Source organism: Phaeoacremonium minimum (assembly GCF_000392275.1).
Source record: "Phaeoacremonium minimum UCRPA7 unplaced genomic scaffold PA7_03_scaffold_610, whole genome shotgun sequence".
Taxonomy (NCBI): Eukaryota; Fungi; Ascomycota; class Sordariomycetes; order Togniniales; family Togniniaceae; genus Phaeoacremonium; species Phaeoacremonium minimum.
Genome location: NW_006921512.1, coordinates 28,270 through 41,283, shown reverse-complemented (window position 1 = coordinate 41,283; position 13,014 = coordinate 28,270). Strand labels below are relative to the sequence as shown.

At 49.2% G+C, this 13,014-nt stretch overlaps 1 protein-coding gene across 1 annotated transcript; it reads left to right on the top strand.

Moving 5' to 3' along the window:
- Positions 1 to 11,614: 11,614 nt before the first annotated feature.
- UCRPA7_8762 (putative abc transporter protein) lies at positions 11,615 to 12,567 on the top strand (the record flags this gene model as incomplete). The annotated part of the gene is made up of 3 exons (XM_007921272.1): positions 11,615 to 11,781; positions 11,830 to 11,910; positions 11,964 to 12,567. The coding sequence occupies 3 exons, from the start codon at positions 11,615 to 11,617 to the stop codon at positions 12,565 to 12,567; spliced, it is 852 nt and encodes a 283-aa protein (XP_007919463.1).
- Between the last annotated feature and the right edge of the window lie 447 nt (positions 12,568 to 13,014).

Sequence of the window (13,014 nt, the reverse complement as noted above, 5' to 3'; positions counted from 1 at the left end):
TCTTCCACAAACTTCCAAACCTCTTTCTCAGCAGCGACCTTGCTAGCCACGTAGACCAGAAATCCTCGCTCTGGAGTGTATGGAGGTGGAGCCCAAGCAAGCTGAACGGCGAACTCATTCCATGTATCTCGCTCGACGTGTGTATTTTGCCCTGGTATAGGCGTCGCTGCAGCGCTGTATGAGCTGGTATAGACAAACTCTTTGACTGATGGTTCATTCAATGCAGCGCTAAGAATAGAAGTCACGGCCCTGACTGTCCTCGGCACCACATGATTCGGATCCGGGTCCAAATCGACGACTGTAGCGAGATGAATAATCGCAGACATCCCTTTAACGGCATCATCAAAGGCATTGTCGGCACCAAGGTCCGACACAACAACAAGGTCCAGATTTCCCTTTTCAGCGTGCGACTTGAAGAGATCGTCACGCAGCCAAGATGCTTTGACAAGGTCTCTTACAGTTCCCCGAACCTTGTACCCGCGGTCGAGAAATTGTTTAGCAACGTGTGATGCAACAAGGCCTGTAATGCCTGTCACCAGGACCCATGATCCTTTCGGAAGTGTTGCTGCCGGTTCGGCCATGCTTTTTTTGTCTTTCTTAGCGAAGAAACGATTGTTTAAATAATAGAGATTTAGACGTTGAATGATGATTCACAATGCTCAATTGAATCACGGCCGTCGTCGTCTCTTTATACGTCTTAACCCTCGGGAGGATGCCGCGCGATTCCTGCCATTGGCATACGATGACATAAAAACCTGACAAATCCCTTTCTTAACCGATTCACAGTTTGGTTCAGGAAGACTTATGACTCCGAGATCAGTGGATCGCGAGAAGTCCTTGAAGCTGATTTGTGTCCCAAAGAGGAAATTGGATCTGGCTTGGCATGGACGATGAGGCTCGGTCTAGCCTGAAGAGGTTAAGAGCCGGCAGCCATGATCCTTCACCTGCCTAAGCTTGGAGTGCTCGCTTGTAGGAGTTGCTCGGGACAATTAAATCCGCGTGCCTCTTGGTTGTGAATGCGTGAGAGGGCTTAGGCAAGCGTTTGGGTTGATATATATAATCAAGACTTGACTTACTGATTGTGTGCTAGTAAGGGACCATAGCTTGTGCCTCAAGTGCTAACCCAAAGATACGCCGATTTTACGTGGAACATGACTGATCAACTAACAGCCACAGCACGCGCCACAACACATTAGAATTCGTAAGAGGCGTCTGCACTTGAATTTTGTCACGAATCAAGCCGGACAGCACCCCCTTGACTAGCTCCCAAGCCATACACATGAGGCCATAATTAATATCCTATACGAAACGGTACCTTGAACTTAGGGCTGCTTCAACATGTTCGATTTGCACTGCCGTTAATCAGCCTCAGATCGGCAATGAGCAATGGACAAATGATGGGCGGCCCGTTATGCATCGGCCGATACATGACGCAAATTTACTGTGGGCCTCTTCTGTGTCGGCCGATGCATGAGTAGCGCAATTCGGGACATGCTTAGAAATATGGTCGTTCCGACAGTAAAGGAGTATTGTCGGTCGAATTGCAGCTGTGAATGAAACCCAGAGGAGCGAATGAGTTCGAATATCTAAACCAAACGCAATGTGACACTTTTGAAAAGTGCTTTATAAGGTATCGCCTATAACTTGATGAGTATGGCTGCGACTCATAGAGCAAACAGCACCCAGCGCGAGGAGTGTCACGATCAGCGGGCTTCAGAGTTCACGACCACGCCCCCTGAGATAGCACATACCAACGAGAAAACGACAAGCAACAAAAATAAAGATGGTACTTTCGCCTCGGAGCCCAAAAGAACCGTGGTCGGCTTCAAGGTGAAGATATTGCGTTTCTCCCAGCTGTTGATATTTGCTGACCGCCAACTTGGAGTGGTTCTTAGTTTTCACGTCCTTGATGTCTACCGTAAGTGTCTGACTTGGATCATTCTTTGCTACAAGCATTCAAGAAAAGAGTTTGTTAGCTGAAAAGTCGATTTTAATCAGGTTCTACTTTTCGCTCTCGACAATACAATTGTAAGTACAAGAGTTGTGATTAGAGGTCAGTTTTAACACGAGCATCATCCAGGTCGCCACCATCCAGCCATCTATTGTTGAGACATTTGATGACCAGCAAAGTCTAGCATGGATAGGGGTTAGCTTCGTCCTTGGACAAGCGCTCATTCTACCGATGTAGGTGGTTCTGCATTTCTATCCTTACTCTATACAAACTTGTTTGGCTGATAAGGCGCCTCACAGAGGAAAAGCGTTTGGCATGTTCAGTATGAAATTGCTATTTGTCATCAGCCTCATCCTATTCGAGGGAGGAAGCGCAATCTGTGGTGCCGCGCCTAACATGTCCGCCGTTATTATTGGCCGTGTTATTGCTGGCGTTGGGGGTTGTGGTGTCTACGTGGGAGGACTGACGTACATCAGCGTCTTAACCACGCCGCATGAGCGACCGATATACCTTGCCATCCTTATGTCTGTATGGGGCTTCGGCAATGTCCTCGGACCCATCGTTGGTGGCTCATTCGCCATTAGTAGCGCCACCTGGCGTTGGGGCTTCTACATAAACCTCCCAATTGCCGCATTGTTCGCGCCAGCTTTTCTATTTACTCTCCCTAATATCAACGCCATGCCCGACACGCCTCTGAGCAAAAAGCTGCGAATGCAGGACTGGGTTGGAATCGTTATCTTTACGGCATTTTGTGCCTGCTTTTGCATGGCTGGCAGTTTCGGAGGCACCCTATATGCATGGGACAGCGGCTCTGAGATTGCCCTCTGGGTCATGACATTCGTACTATTCGTCGCTTTCATCCTCGTCACGATTTTCCACCCATTGATTCCAGCTAAATTGCGTATCATGCCAGTACAGTTCATGCGCACAAGAGATCTTGTCATCATACCACTACAAGCCTTTCTAGTTGCGGGCAGTATGATGATGTCGATTTATTACACCCCACTGATCTTCCAGTTTACAAGGGGGGATGGTCCTTTGTTGGCTGGCGTGCGTATTCTGCCTCTTATTTGCATGATTGTCTTTGGATGCCTGTTTAACGGCTTCGTCATGCCAAAGCTCGGCTATTACATGCCCTGGTTCGTGGTTGGCAACGTTTTATTACTAATTGGTGCTGCACTTATGAGTATGTAGAATCTATCCATACCTAATGGAGATGATGCTGACAATACTGAACAACCACAGCCACTGTCAATGAGTCAATCTCTAACTCTGCCCTTTATGGCTACACAGTCCTCATAGGTCTTGGGATTGGTGCTTTCCAGAGCGCGGGTATTGGCGTGATGTCGGTTCTTGCTCCTGCATCAGAAATCAGCAATGTTGTGTCGGTCATGACAGTCGGTATGTCTCGCCAGGTTAATGATCCTTGGAATGGACTTGTTACTAATGCGGCCTGTGGTCATAGCACAAGTACTAGGTATCATTCTTTCCCTCTCTGTATCGGGATCTATATTTCAGAACAAAGCCATTCAGAATATCGGCTCCGCGTTACCAGATATTTCACGAGACGAGCTTGCCCAGTTGATTACTGGAGCTAGTGGGCATCTCTATAAGAGCCTAAGTGAAAGTGACCAGGAGGTGGTCGTACATCAGATCATGAGAGCGATTCGGGATAGCTTTTACTATTTAATTGGTACCACTGCTCTAGGCTTGATCACATCTCTGTTACTTAGCGTAAGTCTGCCTTCCATGAAGTTGATCAGCTATAGCTGTTCCAATACATTTTGCTAAGATATGCCGCGTTATACAGCCGAAGAAGGTATTTCTTTCGGGTGGTAACATAGCCGCATAGCTACACTCATGTTCTGCGGAATACCACTTTCGCCTGCGTAGATGCTAGGCATCAATTGCATCACGGAACGGTTCAAAACTGACAATGTGCGGCAAGCTCTAGAATTAGTGTGAAACAACGAAATGTAGAAAACAATCTTGAAGAACAAAAACCCAGATTGTTAGCCAGACTAAGATCAACAATAAATACTTTTTTCTAACAACCTTCCCAATGGAAAGAAGTAGTCAGAGTTATGCAAGACTGAACTTCGTGATGCTGAGAAGTGGCCTGAGCTATCACAACACTATTTTTGTTTACTGCAGCAGCTGGTCAAATTACGCTCCCAACTGTCCCAACGCAATCCGTGGTATACCAATCTGCTGTTTCTGAAGGTTTATTCAGGCCAGCTTTCCTTCACTGCCTTTTCCCGCGTCCCACGGAACATGAAAGGTGCGCTTTTTCTGTCCACGTGCCACTTTCTTCCCTCCCATTCATCTTCAACTGGGCCCTCTTCCGATTGAATCTCTTTAGCTCTCTGCTCAACCTCGGCCCATACACGGAGAAAGTTTTCGCCAACTAGCTGGCGCATTTGCTCGTCAGTAGCGCCCCGTTCCATAAGGAGCTCTACGAGATGTGGATATTTCGAGACATCCTAGAACTTCAAGTCAACACAATATGGCGCGGAAGCAGACAAATACTATTTACCTCGAGGCCAACTGCAGTATGGGGGGTTCCGCTGAAGTCAGCTCCAATACCGACATGCTCCCATCCGGCCACTTCCGCAATATGCCAAATATGGTCAACAGCATCATGAATTGTAGCTGCACCAGGGTCATCGATATTCAAGAACTTGTCCACAAACACAGCCATCACAATGCCACCATTTTTCTTCACACTGCGAAGCACATCATCTGGTACGTTGCGTAAATGTGGTGACTTAGCATAAGCTCCTGAATGCGAGAAAATGATCGGCGTCTGGGTCAGAGACAATACGTCACGCATGGTCTGATGCGAAACATGCGAGAGATCTATCAACATGCCTAATCGGTTCATCTCTTTCACATATGCAGCGCCAAAGCGAGTCAGTCCGAGATCAGCCTCTGGACCATTCTCCATCACTGTTGTTGCAGCAGTTGCCCACGCGTTATCGCAGTTGTGGGTGGTGGTAATGTACCGTACACCGAGATCGTAGGCCTGGCGGATGGATGCGATGGAGCTCCCAAGTTGATGGCCACCTTCAATGCCAAGCATGCTAGCAATACGCCCGCTTTTGAAAGCACTTCGTACGCATGAAGAGGTAGTGCAATAGGCGAATGTATCTGAATACTGCGCGATGAAGCGCTTAGTCACATCGATCTGCTCAAGCGTATCACGAATTGTCCACTGTTATATGCTTTTCAATCAGTATGGAAGCCAAGGGATGAGAAAGTATTGACGGAGCGTACTGATGGGTCTTCAAAGTGTTTAGCTGCGGCATCGCAATCGACATAGACGCTCCAGAACTGCCCGCCCATCATACCCTGTCTCATACGAGCGATGTCTGTGTGGCCGAGCAAACGTTGAAAGCTCGGGTTTCCCTCGCGTATCTTGTTGTGTAGTTCAATGCGCAATAGCCAGGGGAGATCATTGTGGCCATCTATCAGCGGCGTGGTTTTCAATACACGCTGAGTGCGGAGCGCATAATTGGTAGGGTCGATAGGCTCTTCCGATGACGAGATCCACGCAAAGGGAGCAATAAGAAGTGCCAACCCCACGGCTGCAAGTGAGGATGACCATCGCTTGAGCCAGTTAACGTGTTGCCGCTGAGGATGAACGACTAGAGCGTTGGAGCCTGTCTCGCGTTGCGGCTGCGATCGCGGCGATGGCGAGCTTGGCGGGTCTTCTTGCACTGCCGTCGCATCCTGGGTGTCTGCCGATTGATGGTCGGCCATTTTGCCGGGGAGGTTCTCTTTGCTTGGATGCGTCGGACGAGAGTGCCAAATGGGATGGTGATGTGTCTCTTACCAGTGCTTTTATTCAAGATAACAGAGCCTTGTGCGCCTCATTCAATTTGCCAAATACATGATGTTTAGCCCTCCATCGGCCGAAGTTGCTCAATGACCCCTGGCCGCACATGCACCAGAACTGCATCTTTGCCCGGCATTGGTTGCCCGAGGCTATCGGCCACTAAGAAGTCGTGGTTTTCTTAGCTTGATAAGCAGTATGCAGTGGTGTTGCGTTTCTCCAGCGCATCCAGAGCACCGAAGTAGCTGTGGGGTTGGGTCAGTTATCACACTGAATTGCACGGGGCGGTTCGTAAGAAATGACGTTTATTCTCAAAAATAGATCGCTATCAAGGTGCCCCTTTAGGCAGATGCAGAAGTGCCCTGCAACTCCATCTCAAGCGCGTCTGCCATATCGCTCAATTCGTTGAATTTCCAATTGAACACGGGGTTGTCACGATTGCCCATGACGGCGCCGGGTCTTACAATCCAACAGGACTTAATATCGAGCTCTTTGGCGGGATGATGATCATGAAACTGGCTCTGTGCTGTCTGAAGAACCTGATGCTTTTCGATACCGAAATGGCTCCTCACCTTGTCAAGCATATACTCAAAATTGCGATGGTCTGGTTTATAGGATCCAACATCCTGCGCGGTGATGATGAGATCAAACGGGAAGCCCTCCATGGGTCCCGAATTACTCGCGGCAAACGATTCTCGGTCGACATTCGACAAAATAACTAGCTTGTAGTACTTGGATAGCCTGCGCAGAGCCTTCACGGTGTCTGGAAAGGCTGACCACTTTCCTATTGACTGGCCAAATTCCCGGGACTCGTCCGTGCTAGGCTCTTTGAAGCCCAGTCTCGCTGCGAGTTGAGGGTAGACTGTAGTCAAAAGTTCGTGATACGGCATCTCGGGGGTCTTGACTTGTTGTGCTGCTTCAAGTTCATGGTGTAGTTTTAAGAGGTCTCGAGGCGGGAAGTCTTTGGCATTGTTGGCGTCAAGCAAAGGCTGAAGAGCTGCCAGTATCCCGGACTCGTAGTCAATAAGAGTCCCATAGACATCGAAAGATAAGAGCCGAAAGTCCGACAATCGCGACATATTTACGATGATGCAGTAGAACCAATACAGTGATGCTGTAATAGTGAAGTACAAGCCAATGTTCTGGTTGAGTGACTTGAGTCTCTTAGAGGTCTACTACTACGTCACCTTATGAATCGGGGGCTCCGTTAACAAAGCTGGCATCAACCCCGCACACCCATCCGGTACTCAACATCCACACATAGAGCAGACCAGTGTTGGTGCGCCTTTTATCTTAACGTCTTGTGGATCAGTGATGCATTGACGGTACTCTCTTGTCGTCGCAGATTCTCCGGAGCCGGACCAATATGCGGAGCCGAAGAAAGTCACAGAGACGGAGAAGGATTTCAATTGATGCCTCAAATTGGAAAGAAGAATTAGCGAACATTCTAGGCAGGACGCTTGGGTCTCAAAAGAGCCTCTGGAATGGATGGGAACCTGTGCCGTATCTTTGTGTCACCTACCTAGAACGATTGGCCGGCCGGCTGAGTCAGTCAACTAGATCAAGGGGGGCCCTTTTCATCGGAATCGGAGTTCGTCAAGGGTTTTGAAAAGGCCTGGCCTCCCCACTTGGTCATGCCGTGCAGGAAATCACGTACTCGCCCATATCGGAGTTGGTGGCCAGGTACTTCACCTTGCGCAAACGTCAGCGACGTCGTGTAATTTTCTTCCAGAACACGCAAGTTCCATGCATGTAGACTACAGGCGCCAGGATGCGTGTCGTTGCTCTCTATTTACGTTTGCTTCATATATCTGGTCTTGGGGACAGCCAGCCTCTTCAATAATCTCCGCCATTTCATATCCTTAGTCCGACAAAATGGTCTCCAATTTAACCTGTCCGCCCCACGCGGACGCGGCGTTCGGACCAGCAGTCGATGTCGAGTGTCGTGGCGGCTTCGACTTCACCTTGTTGTTTGAACAAAGTATCTTGACTTTAATTCCGGCTGCATTCTGTGCTCTGGCCTTTCCTTTTAGGATTTTCTATCTGTTCAGAAGAAAGACTCTCACAAATGCCAGCTTCGCACGCCATGCAAAACTAGTTTGGCAACACTCGGTTCCTCAAATTGCTTGTGCACATCTTCTAACAAGATTCGGCAGGCTATTACAATAATATTCACACTTCTACAGCTGGCACTAGTTGTGCTCTGGGCTCGCGACGATGCGGCGCGAACGATTGTATCGTTGCCCTCGGCTGCTATCAATCTACTAGTGGCATTATTGCTCGTGACTTTGTCTAGAGCAGAGGACGAGAGAGCTGTTCGGCCATCATCACTTGTATTGATCTACTTAATATTTACAGTGCTCTTTGATGCCGTACAAACAAGGACTCTATGGCTGCGCGGCAACGCAGCCGCGATCTCCGGTGTGTTTACCGCCGCCGTAGCCACAAAGGTTGTGCTACTATTACTCGAGGCGCATCAGAAGAGGGCCTATCTTCATACTGAATATCGTGATCTGCCACCAGAGTCAACGAGTGGTATTATCAGCCGGAGCCTCTTATGGTGGCTCAATGATTTGTTTCAGCACGGATTCCGCAGTCTACTTCCATTCGATGCACTTTACGTTCTCGAAAAAGAACTCACCTCCACCGAGCTGGGGCGACATATCCAACGTGCGTGGGGAAAGCGCAGTAGACCGGAGAGGCGGTTCGAATATCCATTAGCGATTTGTCGTGCCTTTTGGTGGCCGCTGATGCTTGCCGCTATCCCCAGAACGGCGCTGATTGGATTCACCTTTGCACAGCCGTTTCTCATCTCCCGGACACTGAACCTCCTAAGCGAGAAGAATGGAGAGATGAGTCTCTATGTGGGCTACGGCCTGATTGGAGCGGCAGCATTGATATATCTTGGGATAGCCATTACGAAGCTTCACTACGATTACCGCTTCTACAGATTTCTTACCATGTTCAGAGGCGCCTCGGTCTCTCTCATCTACGACCGTACGCTTGAGCTACAGGACGGACTGTATGATGAGTCGGCAGCTGTCACGTTAATGAGCACTGATATCGATCGTATAGCTCTCTGTGTCATTCATCTGAATGAATGCTGGGCTCGATCTATTGAAGTTATTGTTGGCATGTATCTTCTTGCGCGGCAATTAGGATGGGTGTGCATCATGCCAATCCTCGTGGTCCTAGGTATATCCCAAATTACTACTCTCTCAGACCTCACCAACTAACACATTTAAAGCTTCTAGTGGCGGGAGCACCCTCATCTCCCGTTCAATCAGTAACCGACAAAAGGTCTGGATGGACGCAGTCCAGCAGCGCATCTCACTTACAAGTTCCATGCTAGCTGAGATGAAAAGCGTTAAGATGATGGGCCTGAGTCGACTAATGACGTCCATCATTCAAGGCCAAAGAATCCGGGAAACACGTCTCATGGCGGGCTACAGATGGTGCATCGTGTGGATCAACGTGGTTGCAAACTTCCCGGAAGCTCTGGTTCCAGCCTTCACATTCGCCGTGTATGCCATCCAGGCCACTGTGCGAGGCTCATCCTCCATCGGCACTACTCAGGCTTTTACTAGTCTGGCTATCATCCAACTCCTCATGAACCCCGCCGCTATCCTTCTTATTGCAGTTCCTTCAACTATCTCTACCCTCGGTTGCTTTGACAGAATTCAAGCATTCCTGGTTGCCCCGCCTCGACGTGATCCGCGATGTGTAGGGTCATCGGGCCTGAGACAGTCCTCAGATAGCACTAACAGCCGGTCTTTGGACTCAGACGACGCTGGTGCGGCAGAGTTGAAGCCACTTTCTCCAATGCAGCGACGCGACAAACGATCAGACTCTATGGCAATATACGTAGGAGAAGCGGATATCCCGCCAGCTCCCAAAGTTGACGTCCTATTGCGAGACATCAGCTTCAGCGTAGCCAAGGATACTTTGACCATGGTGATTGGTTCAGTAGCATCGGGGAAGAGCACTCTCCTCAGAGCTTTGTTGGGTGAACTCCCGCTTGAAAAAGGCGTTGTCTCTGTATCCAGCTCGCGGATAGCATACTGCTCGCAAACGCCATGGCTTCCAAATGCAACAATCCGCGAAGTAATCTGCGGGCCCTCGGGGACAGACGAGAACTTTGACGAGAAGTGGTATCAGTCAACAATCCATGCTTGCGCTCTGGACCATGATCTTAATCTACTGCCCGACGGAGACCAAACTGGGATGGGGAGCGGAAGCACAGTACTCAGCGGAGGACAGAAACATCGCGTGGCTCTTGCTAGGGCGGTGTATGCTCGCGCAGAGATTGTATTGCTGGATGACGTGCTTAATGCACTGGATGCAAGGACAAAGAAAACTGTCATGAATAGACTGATGGGGAAGACTGGGCTCCTGAGGCGGCCGGGCTCAACTGTTGTGCTCGTCACACACGACGGTAATTGTCATACTATGTCTTTTCACTTTAGGATCTCGACTAACACGGAAATAGTTGCATATCTCTCGTATGCAGACAACGTATTTGTTCTAGGGAACGGACGAATTGAACATGAAGGCACTTATGAGCAGATAATGCGACACAAACTCATTGAAAAGATAGACTTGTCGACACATGATCAAAACGACGAGGCGGCGACCCAAGAAAAGACGGAGAATGACAACAAAGTCTCTGCAGCTTCGAAAGTGAACGAAGCCGACGACCTGACTCGAGCAACCGGCGACCTATCCGTTTATCGCTACTACTTCAGCCAATTCAGCTGGTGGAAAGGCTCACTATTCTTCATTGGCGTGACAGTCAATGCTTTTGGGTCCGCTTTCAGTCGTATGTTCTCCTCGCCCGCTCATAGATTCAGTTACTTTTACTGACTACAATAGAAATTTGGCTCAAGTGGTGGACTGATGCCGGGGGCGGTCAGATTGGGCTGTACATCAGCATCTATTTCGTCGTCTCCATAGCAAACATCTTTGGGATGTTTGTCTATGTGTGGTATGTGGACTACTCATAACGACCGGAAGACTTTCGGTGACTAACTGCTGAAGGGCAATATGCGTTCTGATCGGGCCCTCGACAGCACGGAAGTTTCACTACATTCTTCTCAAGACCGTCATGAGGTAGGCAAACGCCAAGCATTCCCACACCAAGACGAAATGCTCATAATCCATAAAGGGCTTCGCAGGCTTTCTTTTCTGTCACGGATAGTGGCACGATCCTGAATAGGTTCAGCCAGGATATGACACTTATTGAAGGTCAACTTCCTACTGGGGTTCTTATCACCGTCTCAAGTATATTTTAATTTCCTCTGTGCTCCCATACCTCCTCTAACGGCATCTTAGACCTCTTCCTGTCGTTGGCCGGAGCCGCTCTCATTGCCACAGGATCAACATACATGGCCGCCACAATCCCTCTACTCATATTTGTCATCTGGGGCCTGCAGCATGTCTACCTCAGAACGTCGCGCCAGCTTCGGCTGTTAGACTTGGAAGCGCGCAGCCCACTTTACTCACACTTCCTAGAATCGCTCAATGGCTTGAGTACCATCCGGGCTTTTGGATGGAACCAAGAAAGCAAAGAGACGAACAAACGTCTCCTGGATTACTCGCAGCGGCCTTATTACCTGCTGTATTGTATCCAGCGGTGGCTGAACCTGGTTCTAGATTTGATTGTGACAGCTGAAGCTGTTCTTGTAGTTGGCTTAGCCTTAGGACTCAAGTCTTCGACAACAGCAGGGTTACTAGGAGTATCGTTAAACAACATCCTTTGTGAGTTCGCCATCCCTTTTCTGGAAATCCAAAACTGACATCATGAAGCCTTCAACAACAGCTTATCGGCCATGGTACAGGGATGGACACTGCTCGAAACCTCTCTTGGCTCGATTGCGAGACTGAAGGACTTCCAGGAGGACGTCAAGCCAGAGGATGAAGATAACAAACCTGAACCAGACGAGCATTGGCCTAATACTGGTGTCATTGAATTCCGAAACGTGACAGCTGCGCACAAGTGAGTACTGGCGTTTACAACAAGAACATGAAACTAATATTCCATTAGCCCCTCTGCCATCGCACTTCATGATGTCTCTTTGACGGTCGAATCCGGCCAGAAGGTTGGCATTTGCGGGCGCACAGGAAGGTTAGTGACTGTTCCAAATGAGTATTGGTGAAGCGTTATTAATCCCTTTGTAGCGGTAAAAGTTCATTTGTGGGAACAATCCTCGGGCTTCTTGAAGTCACTGCTGGAAAGGTGTTCATTGATGGCATGGATCTTGCCGCCATTCAGAGGGACACTGTCAGGGAGCGCCTCATAACGATTCCTCAAGATCCCTTGATTCTCATCGGGAGCGTTCGATTAAATGCAGACCCAGCGGGCAGTAATGACGACGACGCCATCATTACAGCGCTCACAAAAGTTGGGCTTTGGGGCGTGCTTAGCGAGAGAGGTGGCCTGGACGCTGAGATCACCGCATCATCCTTGTCAAAAGGACAGCAACAGTTGCTTGCGCTGGCTCGTGCATTGCTGAAAAAGGGCAAGATTCTGATCCTGGATGAACCCACAAGCAACGTGGATGCGGAGACAGATGGAACAATGCAACGAATCCTAAGAGAGGATTTTGCAGACTGCACGATCTTGACGGTTGCTCACCGACTGAACACGATTATCGACTCTGATATCGTCATGGTGATGGACGCGGGCCGGCTAGCTGAGGTGGGGAGTCCTCAGAAGCTGTTGAAAGTCAAAGACTCTCTGTTTTCCAAATTAGCTAAGAGTTCGGGAGCCGGACAGGAATAGAAATAGAGTTAGTTGTAGATATAGAGATAGAGAATAGATAAGACGAGGGCAACCTGCAGCTGCGACCAATTCCCAATGTCTCTTTAGCGGCTCGATCAACTTTGATCCATGATGAAGGTCCCGCGGCGGCCGACTTCCTCTTCACATGCCGGCGGTCTAGCGGGGCTACAATCCTTTCAGGGCATGCCCCGTGTTCTAGCGCCATGTGGACGTGGAGATTGAGCCCGGTGCCTCTGTAAGATCCCTGAAAATGGATCTCATTTCAGTGTTGATCGCAACATTTCTCCGGCGGGGTCCTCGGTAGCGCCATGTTTTCAAGGTTACATCTGCCGGCGCGCGTCATTGAGGGCTTCGGGGATCGCCCGAATGAGAAGCCGAATGATAGATTAACAGTAGACTGTTGAGATAACAAGTACAGGGATGCAGGTACGTTTATATGAAGGCCAA